Raw genomic sequence first — 27820 nt, 5'->3', positions numbered from 1 at the left:
TAAGAAGTGGCTTTGTTCCTGGTTGCAGGGTATCAGCAGAACATAGCTCCCCTCTCTGTGCACAGGATTATTGATCCCTGCTGTGGATGCAAGTTAATCAGAACTGCAATCACAGCACAGCACCTGAAATCACTCACACAGTTAATGACGCAAGAGGTCACAGGCATCGTGACTGAGCCAAGTGAAAGCCAAAAAGGGTGCACAAAGAAGTGGTTAGGACTGAAGACGCAGAAAACCAAGCAGAAAACTGGGACAAAGAGTCTGGGGAGCTCACGTTTGGGCTGATCACTCCACGTTAAGAGATAGGACTTTGAAAAAAAATGGTGTTAACAAATCATGGGATGAAGAAGGTGAGAGTCAGAGGTTGATAAAGGCATAGAGATGAAGGGAGCCCAGGAAGTGGTTAAAAAATAGAACTAGAAAGTACAAATGAGAATTAATTCTTTGGTCAGGGAAGCCAAATCACTAAGAAAACTCGATTAAGAGAAAGAGAAAGAGGATGAGAAAATGTGGCAAAACACTTTATTCTCTAATATAGGGGGAAAAGTAAGAAATAAGATCTATTGGATTCCTATCAGCAATGAAAATTTCCGAACAACTTGCCTCTTGTGAATGCTAGTAAAGATTTCTGAACACATAGTTGTCATATTGGTCATTCAGTTTCTATCAGTTTAACTGCTTCTCTTCAGAACAGGTTCTTTTTGAACCAAAGTCAAACATAGGTTGTTTTATTATAAAGTCATCAAAATTCAGAACAGCTGAGAGATATTAATTATTTTGAGATGTTAAAAATCCTTTAGCCTTTGAAAAACAGTATTTATATCCTATAGAAAGCATTTATATCCTATAGAAAGTCAATACAGTAACAACACAAACTAGAACAACAATGCCTTTGTTTCCTTCTACATGTCCCTTTGCTGTTCAAGATAAGCACTATTTGTTGAGGTAAAGCATTTGGTGTTTCAAATCCTATACTCCATTCCAGAGGGCTGCTAATATAATTGTGTAAGGTACACATAATTTTAGGTTGGCCATTCCTGTATAGAGGGGTAATCTAAGGCTAGCGATTATATCCCAGAAAAGAAAATAAATTCTTATCACCTCCTTGATCCCATCTGAAGAATCTCATTAAGGAGAAATAAACAAACAAACAATAAGAAAAAAAAAAAAAACCCAAACAATAGAGTCTTCTAGCTGGAAGGACCTAAAATATCTCCTAATCTGACCTTCCTCCCAGGGTGGAAGGTCCACAGATTTCCTTGCAGGCTGCGATGTTGGAGTTCTTCTTACAGACTTTGGTTGTCCATTTCTCCATAAGAAGGAAACATTCTTCAACTTAGTTTAAATACTCCTGGGTCCTAGAATCTTTTGTAGGTAGTTGTTGCAGCCTGAAGTTGAATAAGACTTGAAGTACTATGTTACGTTGTATTATGAAAACCTTTATTTTTGTATTTGTTTCTTCATCTACCTAACAGGTCACACATATATAGCAGAAACCAAATCTGCAATACCTAAGAAAGAAAAAGAAATTTTTAGTACCAGTCTATTTCCTTTTTAGATGCCTTTTAAATAACAAATTAAAACTTATTTTTCATTTGGGTTCAGAAAGAGTATCTACTAAGAAAATAATGTAATAGTTATCACTACATGTCAGTGTAAACACAGCATCCTCAAAAACAGACATTAGAGAAATATTAGGCATATTCCTAATATGCAAATATTAGGCATATTCCTAATATACCTAATATTAGGAATATGCCTAATATTTTTGTTTCAAGAAATTAAAAAAATTTAAAAGAAACTCACAACGAGAAAACTACTCATTAAATAGGTGAATGCAACTGAAATCTATATTGCACTAAGATATATTTCTTACAGGCAAAGTAACTTATTATTTTAAATACAATTTCATAATTCAAACTCTAAGATTTGACCTTGAGTATAATTTCAATAAATCACAATGCTATCTTAACATACAAGAACACAGATCTGAACGTCATGGTAAAAGCAATAAATAGCCTATCTGAAGACTAGATTTCATTGTAATTAACCACATCTTGGAAATCTCTTGGTGCTATGGAAAACTATCTGCCTTATACTATTGTTTATAGGAGTAATATGACCATCGTCAGGTATGTATTAATATTTTACAGGGAATACTCACTTTGAGGAAGAATTTGTATCCTTGTGTAATTAATAACCAATGAGGTCCTTAGAGACTCAAACTGGGAAAGTATTAATAGGTAGAGAGAAAAAATTATTTCAATTCACCCCTAGTTTTTCCTGAGGGTCAGGGAATGATTGTGGTAGGGGATGAATAATCATAATTGAGGCAACTATAAACTGATATCTGAATTATGTTCATGTACCTCTCTTGTCAAGAGTTTTGAAGACAGCCACCACTCAGCCCAAATCTAGGCACCACTGTTGCCACCGTTAGAGAAAAAGAATGTTCAGTAGCCAATGTTCAAAGAAAGGCAGCAGTAATTTATCTGCAGGTTCCAAAGACGTACAAGCCCCCAACGATGCTGAAAAGTGGAGGTCTGACTGTGTTACTAGTGCTCTGGTCAAAAGATTTCTGGGATGTTGATTCTTTCCAATAAATAATTTATGAAAATTGTTCCACTGAGGTGACAGAATAGGTCATTAATTAACTCTCATGGATTCTACTTTATGGAATGATTGGAGAAAAGTCACTAGATTGAATTAAAACACGAACTAAACTTTTTCCATAACCCTCTTTTATAAGTCTTTCAATATGGAAGCTTCCATAATTTTTTTAAAAAACTGTATATGTGCCAGAACTAATTGTAATGAGAAATTAAATGACCACTCTTTATGCAATGTATTTTGGGTTTAGCTTGATTCAGAAAATATGCTGATTTTCTAGACCAAAAGTTTTAGAATATAGGTTTGAATATAGGTTTTAGAATACAGCTAAGACACTAGTTATTTTAGTTTTGTTTATGGTCAATTAAAAAAAGTATTATTCAATGAAAATGAATGTCATGTTTGGTTATTTGCCTAAGCCTCTCAGTTTCAGTGGGTGTTTTGCTAGAATTTTGTAGGTGACTAGAGGCATATTATGTCAGAAACAATACTGAAGCTCAGGTTTTCATATATTTTGAAACAAAGAAAAACTTATTCTTGATAATCATTGAGCAGGTCTTACAATACACAAAGACAAATTCATACAGTTACAAAATATAAATTTGTAATAAAAAGTCATTTCCTGCCTTCAGACTATCTAGAGACTACTGAGTATTTCTCCAGGAATGCAAAAGCAAAAAAAATGATATTTCTGGAAAAGTACAGTCTCCTAAATTGAGTGTTTACCTGATTTTTAAAGTAGTTAACTTTGGTAAGTTATTACTTTATCTTATGTTTTTATATATATATATATATATATATATATATATATATGTAACATACATTTTTGCTACAGTCTCTTTTTTAAAATGTATGTTAATTTGTGCCTTTTTAAAAAACAGTCTTTTAATTTTTATCATTTGGTTAAAGGACAGAAAAATTATTACTGCAAAAATGATTTGAGTACATTGTAAGAATACTATAAGCTAGATAGGTTTGTGTTTTTAATATATTCAAAAACTATTCCTTCCTATTTAGCCTGAAGTTTTAAACACAAATCCATGACTCACCACAAATATTACTCCCCATTTTGACATGAGCATAGCCATCTACTCCCCACGAACTTCCCCATGAGTTCCGCACAATCCAATATGGAGTACTTCCTACAAAAGATAAAGTGGTAATAAACCCTGAAAACTCATATTTGTTATGGATGCATGAGTTTCTTTATTTAAAGTTGGGCTCTTGATATCAACTTTGAGGTAAAGATTACAAATGTTATGTAATGCCAACTTAAGTAAACCTGAGCTGTGCTTAGTATCACACTCCAATCAGTAGAAAATATATGTTTGAGTTCATTTCACTTAACGCAGAGACTACAAAAAATGAAAACACACACACATTTCCAAGGAGTTGAGAAAAGAAAAAAAAAAAGAATTGTTAGATATGTGTGATAAAATACTAAGTACCTTTCTTTTCCCAATAATTATCCTAAATATTCCAAATGGAGAATGTACATTATTTAAACCCCAAATTATCATCATTTTTAAAAGGTATCCATCAAAAAACCTATAGGTGGAACTGAGAGGGTATTTCCACCTGTAAGATTATTGAGAAGTTGTGAAGGTCTTATGGGGACTTGGACATAGCAAAACCAAATTTCAATATTCTATAGGATGGTGAATCATTTGGCTTCCAGAGTTCAAGTTGGAAAGCAATCAACTAGATCTTATCAGTACTTACCTGTTTTATCAAACCCAGTTATGAGAACTGCATGATTTGCTTCTCCACTAGAGCAATGATGCTGTATTATGCCTCCCAGGTAATCTTGCCAGCTTACTGCATCTACTATGACTACCAAAGGGCCAAAAGTAAGAAGTGCTTTCGCCATTTCATCTTCTTGCTCACTACCAAAAAAAAAAAAAAAAAAGAAAGAAAGAAAAAATATTTCGTTAAAAAGCTTAGTTTTTAAGGTAAAAATTTAAAAATGATCTATTTAATCTGTGTATGGTTATAAGTAAGTTTGGTGGTTGTAATTACAAAAGACAAAAATAATAGAGACTAAATGAAATCTGAGAGTTTGGCAATCTACGACTGCTATGGGCTCTGGGATATCAGGAACCCAGGAGTTTTCTGTATCATTGTTCTGCTTTGCGAAGTTTCCATTCTCAAGGTCTGTTCATGGTCCAAGAAGGCTGCTGGGGCTCCAGCCATTTAACACATATTTCAGATAGCAGGCAGTAGAAAGGAGAAGAAGGGGTACATCTCTGTTGAGGAGAATTCCTGGAAATAACACATAATACTTCCGTACATATCTACATGGATCTCATTGACCAGAGCTCAGTCATATGGCTAAGTCGGGCTTAAAGGAAGATGGGGAATGAATTTTGTAGCTGGCTAGAAAAGTACCCAGTTACAATATAGAGATTCTTTTAATAAGAAAAGGGAGAAGACTGAATATTTAGATATCTCTTGTCATCTCCGCCACACGGTGTGAATCAAGAGACTAACCAACTTATGCTAGTGAATGTCAAATATAGAAATTATAAGGAAGTGTTACCCAAAAGTAGCTAATATAATTATACAATAGAAGAAATGTTGAAAAAATGTACAAAAAGAAGAAGATGGAAGGAGAAGTAGGTGCTAGATTGTGAAAACTGCAAAATACACAATTGCTGTTTTCACACATGGACATCTACCAATAAGGTCTTATGTTACACAACATTTGTCCTTCATCGATCCTAAAAGTATATGATCAAACCATTATTTACATTTTTCAAAGGTCAGCTGTGTGGGTGAAAGACACTGAAACCAAGTTACCGATAGTTTGGGCCATTAAGATAGCACTTGGTGGTTTATTGCTACAGCAAGTCATGGGTGGATTAGTGGCTGGAAAGAGTAAATAATCCCTCATGATGCCCAGCTGGAGACTAGATTCTAGCAAGGGACTACTTTGTTCACATATAAGCAAAAAATTGAATGCGTAACAATGGAATTTATAGAAATAGAAACTATAAACTTATTTTATACGCTTATTCATGTTACCCATCAATGTGAAAATGTGATGTGAAAATCTATATTTTGGAGATCAATAAGCAGACATTTCTAATTTCTGCTGCTATGATAATGATCGGGATTCATTAAGATTACCCTGAGACAGGCAAAATTATAGAATTTTTAAAAGGCATCTTGAAAGGTTTGAATTTTCCCACACCTGGGTTCAAATTCCAGCTGGACACTGCAGTCATGCCATCTACCATGCAGAATCCATATGAAGATAAAATTATCAAAAGTAATTTTGCAGGATATAAATTATACAGCATGTCTAGCATGTAAATTATACCCTAAATTTACAATAAACATTTTCCTTCCCTAATTTCTAAATCATCTAATAATTAATTTTGTTAAGCATAGGATTTAGTGTATATAAACTATAGTTTATTGTGTTAAAGTCTTTGAATATCTTGTAATTTAAATATGATATATATGATAATCTCTGTATTAAATGGAACACAACTGTGTCCATCCATTTAAGATAACAAAAGGATTACTGTAAATACATCACATCTAAGATTCAGTTAGAGGAATGAAAGAGAAGCAGAAAGATCGAGATGAAGAAATATTTTTTAGAATGTAAAGAGTAATTAACATTGTAGGCTCAAAGAAACAATTTAGTAATAATCCTTGCTTTGAGCTGGAGCTGAAGAAAAGATAGCAAAGATATTGGAAAATAAGAAATAGGATGGCAATCCATGGACATAACCAGCAGACAAATGTTCCAATTGTTTCTGTCTCAGGACCTTTGCATTTATAGTTTCCTCTGCTTGGAGGCGTCTCCCAGATAACTTCCTAGTTAAATCTTCACACTTCTTCAGGTCTTCACACCAATGTCACCTTCTTAGCAAGGCCCTGTCTGGCAACTCTTTCTGAAACTGTATACTCCCTCCCCCCTGCCCCTGATCTTTCTTCTTCCTCACACTGTTTTATTCTCTTTAAAAATTATTATATCTAACATGCCATACATATTTTTATTTGTTTTTGTTTATTGTCTGTCTCAATCACTAAAATATAGTCCATGAGTTTTGTCTGTTTTGTTCCCTGCCAAATCCCCAGAACCTATCTGAATGAATGAATCAAAGAAATATCTCCTTGTAGTATAATACAATCAGCTTCCTCTCCCCTCTCCTAATTCAAACTAATGCCTATTATTCTTTTGCTTCTTCCTAATTTTTCTTTCAATTTCCTATCCATGACAAGGGATTCCCTGAATCCCTTTTAATGAGATTTTGAAAATCCAGTTTCTTCTTGTGTACATGCTTCCATCATACTCTCAAGGAATGGATGCTTATAGAAGCACACTTTCTCATTTTAGAAAGCACATTACCCACACCCCCAAAGGAGATGTTACCCAATGTACTCAGTGACCCTGCACATTTTATTATAAATCCCATGTAGCCTGCCAGCTGTGGAATTAAGGCTCTCTGGGGTACAGTTCCTAGGGTCACCCCGAGGGCCCTTGTTGCAGGCGGAAGCTGTGTTGTCAATATGCCAGTCCTCTGCCAGGCTCATTGAAAGGGGTTACATTTTGTTCAAGGATACAATTTCACCCTTGATTTCCTGCAGATCCCATGGGTAGATACCATCTGGATCAAGGGATCCTTTTATATTTAGTATCAGTAAGTCACAGGGCATTGTTACTTTATCCTAATTTAGTTTTAGTCCCTCTGTTTTCTGTTTCAAAAGACTGTGCAAAATTCCCACTGTATATATATTTTTAAATGAAGCCAGGAGTTGAGTTTTCTTCGTTTTTTTTTTTTTTTTTTTCGTCCCTGAACATCTATTTTTCACTGTATCAAAGGATCATAAGGATTCTCTAGCTGGCTTTGTGTTTTTCATGTGTTTTTCAAGCACTTTTAACTGTTTCCTCCTGAACCTAGCCAAAGTTACCCTGTCCTTCAAGTTCAACACAATCCTTTTCCTCATCCTATTTTTATCTATCCCTGTGCTTACAGTGTGTGCTACATAATTTATCTGCAGTCATATATTCTCTTGTTTCTAACCTGAAATTTTTGGTTTATGTTTTTCTTATGGCTGATGTCTTGAAAAATGTAAGGAGCATAGGTGTTTGGAAAAATGCTTCTTGGTATGTAGCCTGCTCGGTATTAGCTGGAAAGTCTATAACAACCAATTTTGGATTGACTCAACATTGAGTCAATGTTGAGTCAATTTAGTCAATTGTTGAGTCATATTTCAATTGGAAATATGAAAGTGGTATCATAACACCCACATTTGGTAAGGGGAAGGGGGTATTAATTATTCTGCAGACTGGATTGAAATTTGTTGTTTCCAAAGTAATGACTCATAGAAAAATAAGCAGATTAAGAAACAACATTAATAACACTCCATTGTGATCACCAATTAGTAAATTTAAGTTTTAAAACAATTAAGAGTATGCAGTGATGCCTTAAATCAAGTTATTAACTCTGGACAGTTACTAGATCACAAATTAAAAATATGTAGAGAGAAACACAATAGAATAAGAAAGACACTTACCTGAAGTCATATGCATAATAACCTTTGATTGAAAATCCAAAATGTGAACCAGAAAAGTAATGGCACAGGCCATTCTGTGCTTTAAAAGGGTATTCTGAATCTCTCACCAGTTTTACCTGCATCTAAAAGAAAACAATGACCCAAAATGTTCACTGTCAGTTGTTTTAAAACTCAAACAGAACTTACTGCAATGTGTCAAAACAGGTACAGTTTCACTACACCTTTATCCTCTGGTATATCCTCTGGTTTTTAATAGTGTAAATCAAATCTTTAGGTGCTTGCTCTGGGCATCCTATAATTAGCACCAATATCTTTCTTTCTCTTTTACTTCTGTGTTCTTATATCTTATTTTCCTTAAACCTCCATTGATCTGATAATAAAGTCTCATCATCTTTCCCCTGAGGGTACAACAGGGCAGCACACTTTCCTTCCAGGGCTCCTGGCTCAGTGTTAACAAGTCTTTGAGACTCTGTGCAGTGGTTTATACACAGGCAACGGGTAGAGTGAGCATCCTCTCCATTACTTCACTCTATGCCATTCATCTAGCACTGTGGTCTCCAACCACTGGACCGACCAACAGGCTGCAGACTGATCCCCAGTTGGCCCATGGTCTGTTAGACACCAGGCCACACATCAGGAGGTGAGCAGAGGTTGAGCAAGCAGAAGCTTCATCTGTATTTACAGCCACTCCCTACAACTCGCTCCCCATCACTCATATCACTGCATAAACTCCCCTTCCTGTGAGATCAGGGCAGCAATAGATTCTTACAGAAGCATGAGCCCTACTGTAAACTGCGCATGTGAGGGATCTAGGTTGCAGCTCCTTATGAGAATCCAATGCCTGATGATCTGAGATGGAGCTGAGGCGGTGATACTAGCACTGGGGAGTGGCTGCAAATACAGATTATCATTAGCAGAGAGGTTTGACTGCAATAAATGTACCGCGCCTGAACTACCTGGCTCCTCGTCCCGCCTGTGGAAAAATTGTCTTTCCTGGTCCCTGGTGCCTAAAATGTTGAGGACTACGGATCTAGCATGTGTCAAGTACTTTGTAGATGTCTGTACAGAATCCTCCCATTCTGAATGCTGGGCTTATGAAAGGGAGGGGCGGCACAATTCACTGCTCCCCACAATGTGTGTAGAGAAGCTTCTGGAATACAGGGATTGGAAACACAGTGAATGGATGACGGAAGGGCATTTGGGTTTGGGGAACTCCTGCTTGATGACTTTCTACAAAACAAAATAGCGCCCTCACTGGCAGGCTTCATGCAGTTGATGCTGGATCTGGGACAATGTCAGAGACAGTCCCAAATGCACTGTGGGACACCGTGGTCAGCCAGGTGGAGCCATGCTGGGGGAGGCAGGGGACTGAAGGTGCAGCTCTGGCTCAGACACTGACTGGGCAACGATCTCTCACCTCTCAGGTCTCATTTCTTCACCTATATAAAAAGCTACTGCATTACTTGGCCTCTCATGTCCCTGTTAGCCTTAACATTCAGATATTCTATGAAAATAAATAATCATACACTCTCATCTTTCTGGGAAATTATGTGATATGTGTCTGCAGGAAAAAGCATTTACCTATTAAGAAGCATTAAGAGGTAAACATACATATTTTTCTGAAGACAGATCTCAGCTAAGATATTTCACTCTTTGGTTTCTTGATGGTTGATTTGCCTGGAAGCAATTTTTAGGTCATTTTTAAGTCTTCTAATTAATTACTTTAAGCTTTGGTCATCCACATTTCTGAATTTGAATTACTTAATACATGAGAGTAAATTATTTGAATTCTGAACACACAGCAAACAAGCAAATTGAGACTTTAAAAGGCTGAGTGACTAGTCACCTCGTTTAACCAGTTCAAAGCATTGAGAGTAGAGCCTCCATTGCAGCCATAATTGTTATAAGAACAGTCGATGACTTGCTGTACGCTTAGGTCTTCCAAAGGCTCCCCCTTAATTGCACACGCGGATTCCACTGCACCGACCACGCTGAAGGCCCAGCATCCTCCACACTGTTTACAAATGGAAAAGGCAGTAGTATTTATTACCAAATAGTGCTTAAATCAATTCACTGATAACTCTAAATATAAAAAGTCATCTAATCAAGTAAAGATTCCAGAATCTGGAAACCTACAAAATATATATATGCCTATTCTCTAGATTTCCAATTGAAAAAAGAAAAAGAAAAAGAAAAAAAACCCGAAGGTCTCTTTTGAGCATCAACATTTAATTATTAATTAGTGTTACATTAGTAATAATATTACTATTGTAAATGAGACAATGAAAGATCAAAGTGAACTTTTAGAGACTGAGAAAACACTGGGACTAACCGATGTTTTGTCTTTTTTTTTTTTTGAGACAGAGTCACACTCTCTCAGCCTGGCTAGAGTGCAGTGATATCATCATAGCTCACTGCAACCTCAAACTCCAGGGCTCAAGCGATCCTCCCACCTCGGCCTCCCAAAGTGCTTGGATTAAAGGCATAGCCACAGCGCTGGTCCTGATGATATTTTAAAACACCAGTCAGTTCACTGAACATGTGACTTCTCTTTGTAAGTGGTTTTTCTACTGGAGAGTGTGTACCGACTCTCACCCCATGCTTCAATCACCCTTGTTTCTCTCTGTGCCCTGTGTTTCTCTCTGTGCCCTGGTACATGACTTCTGTGGTCACGTACCAGCTCCACCAGGGTGGAAATCATTGAGGAGAGGATGTGGGGGACCATGTGTGTTGTGTTGTATTCATTAGTCGATGAAATCAGGAGCTGAATGAATTACTTTTCAGGCTATCAAGATGCCAGCATGTACCTATTAAGTATGCACATTGTGGATGAACACGAAATGTCCTAATGATTTAAACTCTTATCAATCATTCCTCAAACATCGCCTGCCAATCATGCTGATTATGGATATATTAACTTGTTTTACCGATTGCGGATCTATTAACTTGTTTTATTTGATAAGCTAGAACAAAAGAATAAAAGGGCCAGTCCTGAAAGAAAGGGAGGAGACAGGGGAATGGAATTAGGGATCATGTAAAAGGAAGAAGGATTCACAGAAAAGGCAGAGAAGAGAGTAGGATTTGAAATTGGACAGAAAACCAGGTGCGGTAGAATTAGGCCAAAGGGGGAAAAAAAAAGGAAGAACAATTGGATGTCTCTGTGGAGTGAGGTTTTGAGCAACTTTATGGCTTTACGTGCTCCTTTTTAGGTCTCTATCTTCAGCGCCTATGGCATAGTAAAATATTCACCAAGTGACTCCATGGCAGGGTCTCCAAACCTGGACAAATGTGAATACAGGCCTGCCGACACTACACCCATAGCTAGCTTTACTCAAGCCACGAGGGCAGCTCCTGCTAAACAAAAATCTCTCTCCAGTATATTCCTTTAATTAAAGATGCTAATTAGAAGTTCCTCTTTAGTACACTGCAGACAATTTTGGGAAAGGTTGGATTTATGTCTATTTCACATGTTATGAATCCAATAATAAAACAAATCATTTGGTGGTAAAATTTAATGCACAGTGATAAATAAAGAATCTGAGAAATAAAAAGGATCATTCTAACTAGGCATTCACTAAGAAACTGCTGGGTCCAAAACACTCTCCATACAAGTGAAGGCCGAATGGCCTGTTGAGGTTTTCCACTGCATACAAACTGCAGACAAATGGAGATTACCCTCCTGTGTTTAGGGGCCTGACTTTCCCTGTTGGCTGGCATTCCTGGCCAACAGTGGGGGTGCTGATGGCTAGGGGGTGACCGCAAAGCATGCACACACCCCTCAAATGTCTACCGGCTAGGCAAGTTCACTGTGTGCATTATAAGTCATCCTCCCACATCTGATGTTTCCACTTCCCTTCTGATTTCAGGGGGCCCTCCTTCCACCACTTCAGAATGACTCACAGTTGCAGCCCTTCCAACACCCATGACCATAGATAGGCACACTTTGGGTCTTCTTCAAAGTGAATTGTTATATTTATTGCAGTACTTACATATTTCTTAATCATTTAACATGTAAAAAACTGTGCTTCCAGGTTTATCTGTTTTCAATCTTTTTAGAAAATATGTCATTGACTAAGTTCTTAAGTGTCGTGACCTCACCTCATTTCCATCCCATAATCCCTGTCATCTTATTGCACACTTGCATAGAGGGTATTTTTTAAGAATGTATATGTCATATTGTAGCTGACCTGACTACTGACTATATTTTAAGCACCATGGATTAAAAGGTGTGTGATCTTAGGAGGATGGGAGCAGGGTTTTCTGGTGGAGATCACATGACGAGGCCTGAGAACCCAGCAGATCTGGCAGCACTAACTACTGGTAAATGTGTCCATTCTCATTTTAATTTCTCAGTGTTGTTTTCCTTCAAAACTACTTACATCTTTAGTGCTCATGTTTCCTTTCTCCAGCCTTCCACCTGCTGTTCTACAGAAGGCTTGGTATCTGGGATACAGCCCTGAGTTGGTGCGCTGGTGGCAATGGCAATTAGTGAGAGAACACAGCAAGGAAGGCTTCCTTTTAGGAATAAAAGTCAGGGCTTTGACATCTGCCTCTCACTCCCCCAGAGACTCTCCTTTCATTGTAACTTTTGGATGACTGAGGTGTCATTTTCCTAGAGAAATGATGAGCTCTATTACAAGTTTAATTAAACTTGACCTCAAAGGTGCTTTCCAATGCCTAAATAATTAGAAAAGAAAAAAGATCTAAAACTTACCGTCTGCTGGTTTCTCACTTGCGTCACAACATGCTTTTCCCTCCAGTCAAATCTTAATGGCAAAGATACATTGGAGATGGACAGTTGTACACCTGCTGAGTATCTGGGAACTCTGGAAGGTTTGCTTCTTAAATAAATGGCTGAGTAAAAACATAAAATGAAAAGACAACCAATATTATAGTATAGGGAGGGACCCTTGGGATTATCTTTGGAGGAACTTTTCAAACAGAAATAGTAGTTCTAGTAGACCTGTCATTTTAGGATTTTTTTGTATGTCATTTTATATAACATGAAATGTATTCAGCTGAAAGCTATAAAAGAGAAGCATTCCTACAATAAGGTTGGAGCTCACACAAAAGATGACTTGTTTGATAGAATTAGGTCAGTAATAAAAATGAGTATAATTGACATCATTTGCTCTATCATAACCCACAGAACTACAAGTATCTTGAACAGAAATAACACTGCAGAAGTGACAAGACAATTGTCCCTTATAGCCACATGGAAATGTGCATAAATATTTATTTCTTAAGCAATAATTAGCAGAGAATCATGAATTTAATTTTAATATGGTAAGCACATGGTACATGCTTGACACTTATTTGGTATTTAATAAATGTCAACTATTACTCTATTTACTAGATTTGCAATTAAACAATATTTTAAAGGTTAAGTAAACAAGCTATTAACATCAGGAGATAAATCAACTAATATCACCATCAGACCATACCTTTAAACTCTTCAGGAAACAAATAAGAAAACTTATTTATTCCATAAAAGGCAGTGGAGTTTTCACTAGGAAACAAAGAATTCAAATATCGATGTCTATTAAGACTTTCCTAAAAGAAAAAAAAAAAAGCTATTTTATATCTACCATGTCAATTTTCCAAAGTACTCTGTGTTTAACTAAATTGGAGATATTTTTCAGGTATAATACCAAAGCATGATTTCCTACAGATTATGATGTAAAGCTGTATAAGATATCCATAGCAGATTTATAAATATTTTATATTAGAATTACTGTCTAATTTCAGACAATTTTTTTTTGAGGCTTGGAAAAGTATATCTTATCTACTTACAATCCCTCTTCACCAAGCATATTGAGAGCATCATATATATGTAGTTGTTAAAGTGTTGACATAGTCAAAAAATAAAATAAATTGCAAGAAATCACTAGATACTCATGGCAAATTGTCACCTGTAGACATTCACTCATGTGATTAAATAATTACGAATATAGAAAGTGTCCTCATCATCTTTGTGTTTTCCATCACTAAGTAATGAAGCATGAAAAAAGGACTGAGTAAATAAATGAATAAATCAATCTAATTCCATTACAGCTTTATGGGTCTCTTTATCTTATGTAGGGTAAAAAGGCATTGTGAAGGAGCTGCAACTCTGGAAACGTTCCAGGGAGATAGCCCGGTATTTCTATAAAGAGGGAAAATGGGACCATTATTTATAGATTCTTCAACTTTGAATTTTGTAATCATTTATCTTAAGAGTTGTCTTTTGTATGAACATGCTTCAATTTCCTAATACCAACCAATTGTGTAAAATAAATAAAACTTCAGGGGACTATCATTTGGTAAGTTTCCAAGCCTAGCTCTTCCACATATTTGTTTATGTACTTATGTATTTATTCTGCGTCTGTCTCAAAAACCTATCAGCGAAATAAGGGCAGACTTATCTGCCTTTTTCATCTCAGTGTTACCCTCTGAACACCTGCCTGGCACACAATAGATCCCCAATGATTGTTTGTTGTTAAATAAATGGATACATGATACTTTGCATATGTCATGGCCTTACCAGCTTCCAGCTGTTTATTTATTTATTTATTTTTACGTGTCCATTTATTAAACAAGAATTCCTTCGTGACAATTTAATACAATATTAGCGATTAGTGTTGAGAAAATTATTTCCCTCTACATACAAAAATACAGATTTGAACACTATGAAAACAATCAAGACAAGTGCCATGAAAAATTGGTCCTTCAAAAGAAAGAAAAGGGGAAAACTGAGGGCAATGTGAGGCTTTGTCTGCTATCAGGGCTGAATCAACAGGAGCAAAAGTTCTGGGACCCCCTAACGACTCAGGTGTACAGAGTGGAGCCCCAGGGCATCCGCGCCAGTCTGAGATGCCAGGATGGGTGCTCGGACCCATGACAGCCAATTTGCCAAACGGGCATCACACCACACCTCAGGCTGCCTCACAGCTGTATCTTTAAACTCAAAAAGAAACAGACTCGTAACAAGCAAAGCGTAATAGTTACTAAATGAACACTGCCCCCCAAAAGTGCCACTACGTGATGTACCAAGGAGTCATCATACTGGAAAGCTATACTTAGGCATCTGACTTGACCTCCTTTGTTATCAAATAGTTACATATTTTGACCCTTCAGCAAATTATTGCTGGAGTTTCCATAATCTCATTTGTTCTTTTTGAGCATGCCTAGAAGGACTGCTAATTAATAAATTAATAAAGTTTTTGAGGGCATTTAAAGAAAGTCTTGGCCGGGCGCGGTGGCTCACGCCTGTAATCCTAGCACTCTGGGAGGCCGAGGCGGGCGGATTGCTCTAGGTCAGGAGTTCAAAACCAGCCTGAGCAAAAGTGAGACCCCGTCTCTACTATAAATAGAAAGAACTTAATTGGCCAACTAATATCTAGAAAAAATTAGCTGGGCATGGTGGCACATGCCTGTAGTCCCAGCTACTCAGGAGGCTGAGGCAGCAGGATGGCTTGAGCCCAGGAGTTTGAGGTTGCTGTGAGCTAGGCTGATGCCATGGCACTCACTCTAGCCTGAGCAACAAAGTGAGAATCTGTCTCCAAAAAAAAAAAAAAGAAAGTCTTGAAGAATCAGGGTGTTGAATATAATCTGGATATATAAACATAAAAACAGAACTAAAAGAAAAGGCAATTTTATATATGGCAATGCCAAACATAAGCCAGAAAGTGTTAACTGCCAAGTAATCAAGAGGATTCACAGATTCACTCAGTCAATAAGCATTGGTTGGCCACCTTTGTGAGCTGGAGTAGTGAGGAAGGGATTGAGAATGCCGGGCATTAAGAATGCACAGGAGAGCACGTGCGTGGGAGCCACAGGCTGACTTTGAACTGCCACGATTACACCGAGAGAAGCCACAGTTCCCACAGGCTGCACATAGCTAATGACTAAGGCTGGGCATGTAGGGGAGACACAGGACTCCTCTGACGGCTGATTTTTGATTAATGACTCCCCAATGGCCTTGCCAAACTTGCCAACCTTCCTTGGACTGTGAGGCAGTATAGAGTTCCTCCAACCTTCCTTCCCTCTCTCCTTTCCTAGGGTCAGAGCTACACAGCACTCAGATAGCTCTACCTGGCCCTCTCCCCATTCTCTCCCAGGCATTGCTCCTGTGATTAGGGAAAAGAAAAGACAGAGGAGAGGAGAGAAGAAGAGGGGAGGGGAGAGGAGGGGAGAGGAGGGGAGGGGAGGGGAGGGGGAGGGGAGGGAAAGAAAAAGAGAAGACACAAATTATCAACATCACAAATGAAAGAAGGGTCATGATTACAGATGCTGCAGGCATGAAAAAAAATAATATTTTGAAAACTGTATGCCAATAAGTTGACTACCTGTATAAAGTGGACAAACTCTTTGAAAGGCACAGATTACCAAAGTTGAAAGTAGGAGAAATAGAAAACTTAAGCAGCCCTTTACCAACTAAAGATATTAAATTGGTAATTGAGAATTGACCCAACAGAGAATTCCAGGTCCAGGTAGCTTTATTGGTGAACTCTGTACAGTTAAGAAAGAAATGATACGCATCTTACCCTTGGAGAAAACAAAGAAGAAGGGAGCACTTTGCAACTTAAATAAGACCAGTGTTATTCTTATTCTAAACCAGAAAAAGACATCTCAAGAAAATAGAACTACATGCCAATATCCTTCATAAATATACTATAGTTGTAAAATCCTTAACAAAATATTAGAAAATCAAATCTAACAATATATAAAAGGACAATACATCATGACCAAGTGATGTTTATTCAGAAATGCTGGGTTGATTTAATATTTGAAAACCAATCCACATAATACATCATATTAACGGAATAAAGGTGGGAAAACCATAGGCTACTTTCAACAGATGCATAAAAAGTATTTGATAAAATTCAACCCACTTGCTGATAAAAATTCTCAGCAAAGACTGAGAATAAAATAAACTCTTCAACCTGATTGAGGGGATTTAGGAAAAACCTACATGATTGTGGTGAAGGGCTCATTACTTTCTTCCTCCTAACAGGAATAAAGAAGGAACAGCTGCTCTCACTGCCTTTATTTCCCAAGTGTGCTGAAATACTATTTTGGTCAATAAGGTAAGAGTTAAATAAAACACATTTTAAAGAAAGATGTAAAACTGTATATATTTGAAGAAACTAGGATAACATGTAGAACATGCAAAGGAATCCACAGAAATGCTACTTGAAATAGTAAATAAATTTCAGCAAGGTTGTAAGGTACAAAGAAGATCAATATAAAAAGCTAGTTGTATTTTTTACACTGGCAACAAACTATTAGAAAATGAGACTTAAAAATTTTTTAATGTTTAATGAATATGAAATATTGAATTTTCATATATTTTAAAAATCACTAAATTTAACTAAAGTTGTTTAAGACTTGGACTGAAATCTACAAAATATTACAAAGAGAAACTAAATTAATGGTGAATTATACCATGTTCATACTTTGGAAGACTCAACATTGTTAGGATAGCAATCTTCCCAACTGATTATAGACTTAATGAGATACCAATAAAAATCTTAACAGACTTTTTTTTTAAGAAACTGACTATTGGGCAAAGGGATTTTATAATTTGATATCAAAGGAAAAATAATGTCAAAATTGATAGACCTGACTACAAAAGACCTTCAGTGTATTACAAAAACCATAAATTAAATTGAAAAGTAAACAAAGCCTATGAAAACTACCTACAACTAAAGTTAACAACATTATTATTCAAGGGATTTTCTGATTAATTAGAAGGAAATGAAATACTGATAGAAAAAAAAAATCAGTATAAGCAACCTATCTTATATTATTGAAAATATAAAAATAATTTATTAATACACAATTTATTAAATTTCAGTATTAAAGTGATGCTAAGTGACATAACAATAGCATTTTATGTTTTTCTGTGAAATGGGTACATTGCTTATAAACGTAAGATTCATTCTTCATGAAATCACTGGGAAACAGGAATATACCCCTCACATACATACATGTACACACACACATATAGGAAGCATAAACTGGTACATCCTTTCAAGATACTTAAAATTGTACAAATTGTTTGGCCAAGATTGTCTAATTCCAGGAATATATTTTAGACTCATGAGTGTTGGCAATGCTGTAACTCCAAGTATTATATTATAAGGGGATATGTGTGTGGGGGGGGTTACACATGTGTGGCTAGGAAGGGAGATGGTAGTTTAGACACTTTCCATTTAGTTGGACAGCTAATGCAAATTTATCTTACTACATCATTTTATAATCTATGAGAAAAAAAATTGCCATTTTGAGTTAGCAAATGTCAGACTAAAGCCAAAATGCCTAGAAACAAACAAATTTATATATCACTTCTTCCTCAGTGAGTTCCCAAGTACCTCTCTTAATTGTTGCATTGCCTTAGGAATGTCATTTCATCATCCAAAGTTTAGTCATTCTGGCTGTGAAGTAATTTTAATGACACTAACTTAATAATGAGAGAAATATATATAGTTTTGATTTATTTTAAATATTCATGTCCCTAATTTTCAATGATGATTCCAGTAACTGTTACTTGTTTTGTGGTCTTACGCATGTGCTTGAAAAGACAAATCTCTCTCTCCACAGACACCATTTGCTGCCACTTTCTATACTGTTATTCGATTTGTGTCAGCAGCACCAGTATTTGCAGAGCTCGTGGAAATGCTGCTTTCTTCCACTTTTTCAACCAGGGGCCGACTTCTCAGAGAATCCCATTTGTCAATTTTCTGTGCCATTCCAGTTCAATGACTCCTGTCATTTCATGGTTCTCCACAACCCATGTTAGGGTACTCAATATTTATAATTGTTGACTTCTTGCCAATAGCAAAGTACTTTAAACCCCAGAGTACTCTGCTTTGTCCTCTTTTCTCCCACTAATACCTACCCCCTTCTTTTGACTCTGCAAAACCACTAATAATATTAAAAATACTTCCCTGGAGGCTTCTGAACAAAGCATAATTCTTTTACACGTCCACACACACACACATAAACACCCCCACACACATAATGGATGGAGTTTTCTAGTGTCTTCTTAACTTTGCAACAAATTGAAATGTCTTATTGCTGTGCAATCTTTGGCTATATACTTCACCTCTCTGAGCTTTATTTTCTTCATTGACTAATGGGATAATGCTGACTTGGCAGAATGTAAGGATAAAATAAGATAATGTATTGGAAAATACATGTTACAGTGGCTGGCAGAATAAATGGTCAATTAAAATGCTTTCATGTTATTTCTTTCTTTTCAACATAGAACATTTGGATTACAGGAAATGGCATTCTGTCTATGGCCATACCACTCTGAATGTGCCTAATCTTGTCTGATCTCGACAGCTAAACAGGGTTGGGCCTGGTTGGTACTACTACGGGAGAAAATATCATTCAAAGACCATGCTTTCTGCCTCACTTGGAATGAGTGACTCTCATGGTATTAGAAATCAGGACCAATTATCTATGGAAAGCAATTTATTGCTTTCATAATAAAATAATTTTATCAGTATAACAAGACTATTTATTCTCCTATTTGCTATACCAGAAGAACACACATCAAGGTCATCTAAGAGGGCTTTCACAACATTTACATTTATAAGAGACTTGTATTTCAGTTTTTGAATTGTCTGTTCTTTTAAGTGACTTTTCTGGTCTACCTGGATTCTGGCTGTTAAAGCAGATGTCACAGAAGCATCACACACTGTGAGTCTGTACTGGGCTCTTGCTGCTCATTATATCAACAATCTCTGGGTAGAGGATGAACTAGAGTATGTTCTTTTTTTTTTTTTTTTTTTTTTTGAGACAGAGTCTCACTTTGTTGCCCAGGCTAGAGTGAGTGCCGTGGCGTCAGCCTGGCTCACAGCAACCTCAATCTCCGGGGCTCAGCGATCCTACTGCCTCAGCCTCCCGAGTAGCTGGGACTACAGGCATGCGCCACCATGCCCGGCTAATTTTTTGTATATATATTTTTAGTTGGTCAATTAATTTATTTCTATTTTTGGTAGAGACGGGGTCTCGCTCAGGCTGGTTTCGAACTCCTGACCTTGAGCAATCCGCCCGCCTCGGCCTCCCAAAGTGCTAGGATTACAGGCGTGAGCCACTGCGCCCGGCCTAGAGTATGTTCTTAACATAAGGCAATAGAGCGTATAACAGTGAGCGACTTTACAGTAACTGTCTCTGAAGCCATATAAAATATTAAAATGAAAGACCTGAACCTTAGTTTTATTCATTTGAGGAAAGATACAGAGTCTTGAGGCATATACAAGAAACTTCTCCTCAATAGTTTTAGAAAATGCAGAAGATTGAAAATCAGATGAATCTTACATGAAGAAAATCAGAACAGTCTTTGAATAGATTTGGTGAAAAATAACCGCCCTCATCTATTTTTTGTTTTGTTTTGTTTTGAATTAAATGTGTTTAAGTGAATGAGCTGTGATGGGAGATACTACATTCCTGCCTGCAAGGAGACCCAGGGCCAAAAAGCTTGAGGAAATTATTTTATGGTTATAAAACTAGAGAAAATATGTCCCTTGGACATTAATAGATATTATGCATGCTAAATCTCTCTAATCAACATTATGCCTTATGACCCCATCCTTATAAGACTCTATCTCAAAGTTGTCTTTATTATGACTTCCAACGGCCATGCTTCCAAGAACTAGCATCTCTTAAAGTTGGCTTTGTGTGTGTGCAAGCATGTGTGTTTGAGGTGATCCCATATTCCGACTATGATTTAAACATAATATTTTCCTAAGCAGTCTCTTCAATATTCTAATTTGCTGCTTTGCTAGCCTAGCAAGGATTCATGACTGCTCTGCAGTTCTTTCCAACCCATAAACAGAAAGGAAGGCAACATTTGCTCAAATTAAGGAACAGGGAGGATTGTTTCAGTCAATCCTCCCTGGATGATAAAAGATAACTCTAATGATAAGAGGCCTGAACCAGTCTCATGAGGAGATTAGTCTGGAGTTTTAAAATTCTTCAGAAATCAACATTTTTCTTATAGGATCAGAAAGCCCCTCCTTCTTTCTCAGGCATCTTTACCCTTCTAACTTTCCAATTATGGGTAACAACAGTATTAGAATTGCTGTTTAGGGTAAATTGAGAATAAAATGGTCATTTAAAAAAAGATCTAAGAAGAGAAACCCATGGAAGAGGGTTTGCAGGATTCTCAGCTATTTGCTGGTCCTTAATCTACCTCCTGGCGGACAAAAATCTGTGAAATCTTTCTCACAGAAAGCTTCTAAGTAAGAATAGATTGAATAATGCATTTTCTTCTTCCATGTACTCAAATGTTCCTAAAGAAGTAAGCAAATCTTATAAGAGCAAATTGTTAGGGCTTTCAGGTCTCTAAAAAGAAAATTCTCAGCTTCTGAGTACACTAAATATATAGGGTTGAAAACATTGTTAAATTGAATGCCAGTATTTGTCCTAAGTGCTTTATATGAATTAATTTAGTCTTATATAAGGTAACTGCTAATGTTACCTCCTCTCCACAGGTGAAAAAACTGAGGCCCAGACACATGATTTGCAAGGTCACACTATTAGTGTTAGGTAGATAGCGAGGGATTCTGGGTCTCCTAGGATGAAAGTGGGTGCTGTTGCCCCCATCTTGTTCCTGTCTCGCCTTAATCTCCCCAGCCACTGCCATACCTGGGAGAGGAGGGAATACTCTACAAATCGGCAAATCATAACTTAGCAGGCCAGCTGCAAAAGAATGCAAAGTACTCTCCAGCCCACAAGCCAAACAGCCTAGGCACCACATAGTCCGGAAATTGACCTAGATCAACCTGCATGCGTAGTTAAGAGTCAGGTCATGTGACTCCCAACTGCCCAAAGTGGTCCTGTGGTGACTGATGTCTGAGTCACTAGGGAGGTCCCAATCCTGGCACTATAACATAAGACGCAGGCCACAGCAAGGCCCTTTTTTGTGCCCTTCCTTTTGTTCTTCCTTTGCTGTGACAATGGGTCTAGTCATCATCTGTGGCAAATGTATCATGCTCTGTAAACCTATATGTTGCTCTTGCCCTACAATCCTACCTACCCTTCTCTCCTCAATAGACCTCATTTTCATGCTTGCCTAGCTTTGGTGTGTCTGGTCATTCTTCCGCCATGGTGCACCAAGAACCGACATTTCCAGACTAAAACCTGACATCAGTATTTATTGGAGATGTGTAGTTATTCAGCCCATGGGGAACATGCATAAGGGATATAAACTTTAAGGGACTTCAAGTCCCTTCCTATTTCATTAGCTGAGAAGGCAGTGAGAATTTGGTATCTTTTCCCCATTGGCATCTAGGTTTTCTTCTATTAATGATGATTTATTTTGCACTTATTGAGATATGCAATGATGTATGCATTCCCTTATGACGAATCCTTTGCATCCATGGGGTAAGCGCTATATTTACATTACCAGAGAAGCACAAAGTATTTTGTAAGATCACTTTTTTTCCATCACCTTAAACTCACTGTTTGTCTTTCAGTTCTGTTACTTAACGTTTTTCTCTTAACAGCCCTCAGTTGCAGGTTCTGAAGTTTGGTTTAGGATAAATCATAAAGTTTACATACGGATTTAAAATGTTCTCCTTGGGAGTGCTCTATTTTCTGGAAGTTGCAGTAAATCCAGGAATGAGCAAAAAGAGGTAAAGTATTTGTATACAATATTGGAGCAATGCTGAGAATTTCTCTGAACACTTGGGAGTTGTAATCCTTAGATCAGCGGTCCCCAACTGAGGATAATTTTGTCCTTTATTTGCCATACTGGGGATCATCATAGTTGGGGGGTGCTACTGGCATCTGGTGTGTGGAGGCCCAGCACATTGACGATCACCCTGCAATACACAGGATGGCCCCCAAGGAACAATTATCCATTCTGAAATGTCAAGAGCACCACTGGTAAGAAGTCTTGCATTAGAATAACAAAAACTTTTCATAGCATATACTTTTATAAATTACTACTTTCAAAAAGTTTCTTAGACAAAGTATTTTATATATGTGTACTGAAGTATGCACAAAAATAGTGCATATATATACTTATTATGCAAAGTAAAATAATAAATGTTTAGTGTTTGTGTGCATACGTACACAAAAAGATTGAATTAAATAGGTATTCTTTTTTTTTTTTTTTTTTTTTGAGACAGAGTCTCGCTTTGTTGTCCAGGCTAGAGTGAGTGCCGTGGCGTCAGCCTAGCTCACAGCAACCTCACACTCCTGGGCTCGAGCGATCCTTCTGCCTCAGCCTCCCGAGTAGCTGGGACTACAGGCATGCGCCACCATGCCCGGCTAATTTTTTATATACATATCAGTTGGCCAATTAATTTCTTTCTATTTATAGTAGAGACGGGGTCTCGCTCTTGCTCAGGCTGGTTTTGAACTCCTGACCTTGAGCAATCCCCCCGCCTCGGCCTCCCAGAGAGCTAGGATTACAGGCGTGAGCCACCGCGTCCGGCTAAATAGGTATTCTTTTGTGAATTTGTTGTGGGAATCTATTTTTCTAGTGTATGAGTCTTTACATTCTTCTTTTTGCTTCCCAGAAAATGGATTATTATAAAATGTTTAGACATAACAATATCCATTATTAGACTATAACATTTTAGAGCACAGTGCATGTCTTATTCTTCACTGTATCACTCAGAAAACCTAGATCAGTTCCTTATACATAGTAAATATTAAATAAAGTATTAGATAAGTAGATGGGAAGATGGACAATGAATAAATTCTGGTCTAAGATTTAAAGTTTACGATGTATTTCCATTTAGTCAATGTATGCTTTGAGCAAGAACCATCAGAAAAGATCTGCTGAACAATATTATCTAACATCAAATTCACCTCTTTATCTTTGTGTTAGGTAGGAAATAAGTTTTAGAGCATTCTTGGCTAAAGTTCATTTGGAGGACATAATCCAGATACCTGGGAGATGATTATGGCAATACCTAATGACATATCTGTGGCTCATTAGTTAGGATCACTCATTGTAAAGATGCTATCATCATCTACTTGTACATGAGAGAATATTCCTAAATGTACAAATAATTTATAAAAATGTAGCCTGTCTCATGATGGCAAATGCTCTTAAGGTGAAATTTCTAAAATCTTATGTAAAAATCACATGTGTTGGTGTAGCAACATTATTCTGAAGTGAGTACATCCAACTTTTATTAAATCCAATATTGGGTCTGTGGTCCCCACAAGGATAAGAATACTAAATGCTCTGTTGTAAAATAATGATGAACAGTAAATATGAGTGCACGCTTAGGTTTTGGCACAAAAGAGAGCAGGCTAAATCCAACAGCTAGGAGCTTCCTGAGTACTGGAAGTTTCCAAAGGACTGAAAGGGCAGAGAGGGAGGGCTGCTACCCCTACCTTCCCTTGTCAGGTATCCTGCAAAGCATCCTATAATAAACTATGGAGGAATCTGGTCTTCGCCGAGCAATAATGTAATGATAGTTTGTGGGAAAGTGTCATAAGTGCCACCTGACTTTCATTTAAGGAATATTCTGGGAGAATTTACAGAAATTCACAGGCTTGGATTGCAAAAACCTTCACAATTCTCTAAACCTGTGGCCATGAAAGCCATTAATCATCAATCAGGCACTTTCTACAACTGGGCCTCCAGCTGCAACTCAATACTTTCAACACCATGTTTCTGGCAGCCATTATTGATTAATCAGTTTGCAAACATGATGACACCTATTTGCTATCCCTTAATAGGATACCAGGATCAAAAGACTCTAGCTCTTGGTCCAAAGTATTTATCAACTTTTCTTGTCTTCTCTAGCACGACATAGAGTGCTTTGTTACTCTATTTTAGTTTTAAAACTTTATTTTTTTTAACTTTACTTCATCATAGAGCAAAGGAATTTTTTAGATTCCATACATAATTTACCTGATAGGTAAACGGTGGAGAGTCTCAACACAACCAATCATAATTTGACATATAGTAGTCCCCCCTTATCTGCAGGGAGTGTGGGGGTCCCTTCCAAGATTCCCCAGTGGATGCCTGAAACTGTGGTTAGTACCAAACTCTATATATACATGTCTTTTCCTATACATACAAACCTATGATAATTTATAAATTAGGTGCAGGAAGATATTAATAGGAATAACTAATAATAAAATAGAGCAATTATAATAATATGCTTTAATAAAATTATGTGAAAATGGTGCCTCTCTCTCCGTTTCTTTTTCTCTCAAGATATCTTACTGTACTTTGCCAGGGGTAACTGAACCCTGGAAAGCAACACTGCAGACAAGGGGCGCTACTTTAATTTTGTAAAGATAAAGTTTCCTAGAGTTAGACTAAGATTCAGTCATCACATATTGCAATCATCCTGGGAGGCCAGGAGAATTCTTCCCAATGCTCCTGGTTGTCAAGGCAGCAAGACCTTTTTCATCGAGCCCTTTGCCCAGCTCTCTACCCCAGCTCCAAAGAACTATCTGGAGCCACGCACTGAGTCACTCACAGTTTCCAGCAACTTCGAAGCCTAACTGCTCTCCTTTCTGCGCATCCACTTCATGAAGCAAACTCCTACTAGCAGCAATTCTTCTGCAAACATTTTCAGTCTTTCTTAGCCCAATGTTTTTTAAACGTACTAACATTCTTCATAATTCTATCCTCCTCCACTTACAACTTCTCGTCTTCCAACTGGGATCCTTCTATGTCTCCTGAGAAGATTTGTATTTTCTAGATATTCATCTCCTGGGTCTGGCCTCTTCACAGGACTAATTATGAGTCACTATAGAAATTTTATATATATATATACATATACATTTATAAATTCTATAGCTAATATATGTTAAAAATATATTTCTAACTCTTATCTCCCTGAGCTTCCAATCCTTAAAGAGGAGCACGGCAGCGCATTTGTTTATTTGGCCAATGAATTAGTTACTAGTAGAGGTGAAAGTATTTTCCCCTAAGGGGTATGGTTCACCAGGAAATGCAACCAAGTTCAGGACAGGGGTAGAACAGTGACCAGAAACTTTGTTCTCAAGTGAGTAGACCAGTGTCTCTGGTTTTCAAAGTGAGAATTGAACTCAACTGGAACAAAGTGGAGATTTAAAAAATACACATCTTGGTTTGGGAAAAAAAGTAAAAGCTTACAGAATCAGAAAAGGATGTACAAATAAAGAATCCCATGAGAATTTCAACATAATAGGAAGAAAAATACACTTCCAATGAACAATACTACTAAAATTCAGACTTACTCTTTAATCAGAATAAATGAATTTTTTATAATAAATTAAACCATGCTAATAACATCTTTTATGACTTTTTAAAAATTTCTTAAAGAGTATCAGATATATAGAACATAGTGAGGCACACTCTAAATCCGTATCCCTTGTAGTTTCTGTGGTGTCAGGAAAAAATCTATGCATATTCAGCTAACTGGTCTTTTTCAGAATTTTAATGCTAGAGTAAAATCTAAGCATTGTGGTGAAGACTTTCCCGAATAATCTGAAAAGGAAATTAAATGCTTCCCTTTTCTCTAAATCAGTCTCCACCAAGTCAGAAAGAACTTTTAACTGGGTGCGTTAATTTAAGGAGGCCCATTTCAGAAAAATCATTCACTATTAGGAGCCTCTGAGCTTGCTAAGTGCAGGCTCTTGGTATAAAGTTCTGATCACGGAAGGAGGTTACTGGCGCCCCCTAGGGAAGAAAAACATGGTAGGTTTCCCCGGCCGGCAGGCGGCACCCTGTTTCTGGTTATTATCAACGTGAACTAGAACAGCTTTGGAAACCAATAGGAAGGGCCAAGGGGACTGCAAAAACGGGGTGCTCCTTCGCATCCAGACTACTTCCCAAGCAAGCAGGTGGGAGGCGGGAGGAGGGGAAGGGTAAATTTACACCTCACGGGTGCCGTGCCTGCTGTCTGGGCGATGGGCACCCTTACACCTTTGACTCAGAGGGTACAAGAGCAACTCACGTAAGCGAAACGTTTGCGGCCCTGTAAGAGTCTGAAATTTTTTTAAAAAAAAGAATACTCTGGACACGTCTGCTTTGGACGCACCATATACATGCACAGCGACAACTCTCTGGGAAGTCAAACCTTCTGGTCAGCAGGGGCGCTGGGCAGGGCGGCCTGCGGCACGCGTGGAGGACACAGTGCGCTGCGTCCTCCCGGTGCGCGCAGCTCGGGAACCCCGGGCGCAGCGCCGCGCAGAGCGGCGGGCCAGGGGCCGCTCGGAGCGCCCGCGCCACCCGCCTCCCCAGCCGAGACCCGGGACCGGACGCAGGGAGGAGGGCACAGGCCCAGGGCGGCGCGCTCGGTACCCGGAAGGCGGCCGCCTCTCGTTCGCGGCTCCGCGGCCGGCTCGGGGTGAAGGCGGCGCCGGGTCCCGCGCCACCGCCGCCGCCGCAGCACAGCAGCCACAGCAGCCACCGCAGCTCCATCCTCGCGCCGGCCCCGCCGTTTTCTCTTTCGATTCCTCGGCTCCTCCCCCGCCCCGGCTTGGAGGGGCGGAAGGAGCCCCGTGGGCCGTGTCGTCCCGGGCACACTGGCCTTGCCCTGGGTCGCCTCGCTCTGTCCCTGCGAAGGCGGCGGACGGGCAGCTGCTGAGGGTTTAAGGGTTTTGTGCTGTGTGTTTCCCCTCCTCCTTTTGGAACCGTCGGGCACTGGACCTCGTGCTGTCGGGACTCAGCTCCCGGCCACGCCAGAGGAGGCTGAGAGCCACTCTTCATGCAGCAGTG

General features: G+C 38.1%; 1 protein-coding gene across 1 annotated transcript; it reads right to left on the bottom strand.

Moving 5' to 3' along the window:
* Nucleotides 1-1418: 1418 nt before the first annotated feature.
* CTSO (cathepsin O) lies at nt 1419-27820 on the bottom strand. Its single transcript, XM_012783619.3, has 8 exons — nt 27404-27820; nt 13587-13695; nt 12857-12996; nt 9989-10156; nt 8143-8264; nt 4333-4496; nt 3660-3752; nt 1419-1511 (listed from the first exon to the last, which is right to left on the bottom strand). The coding sequence occupies exons 1-8, from the start codon at nt 27809-27811 to the stop codon at nt 1477-1479; spliced, it is 1239 nt and encodes a 412-aa protein (XP_012639073.1). The 5' UTR covers nt 27812-27820; the 3' UTR covers nt 1419-1476.

This window comes from Microcebus murinus, chromosome 15, assembly GCF_040939455.1.
Source record: "Microcebus murinus isolate Inina chromosome 15, M.murinus_Inina_mat1.0, whole genome shotgun sequence".
NCBI lineage: Eukaryota > Metazoa > Chordata > Mammalia > Primates > Cheirogaleidae > Microcebus > Microcebus murinus.
The sequence above is the reverse complement of the archived record's forward strand: the minus strand, read 5'-3'. Positions and strand labels throughout refer to the sequence as shown.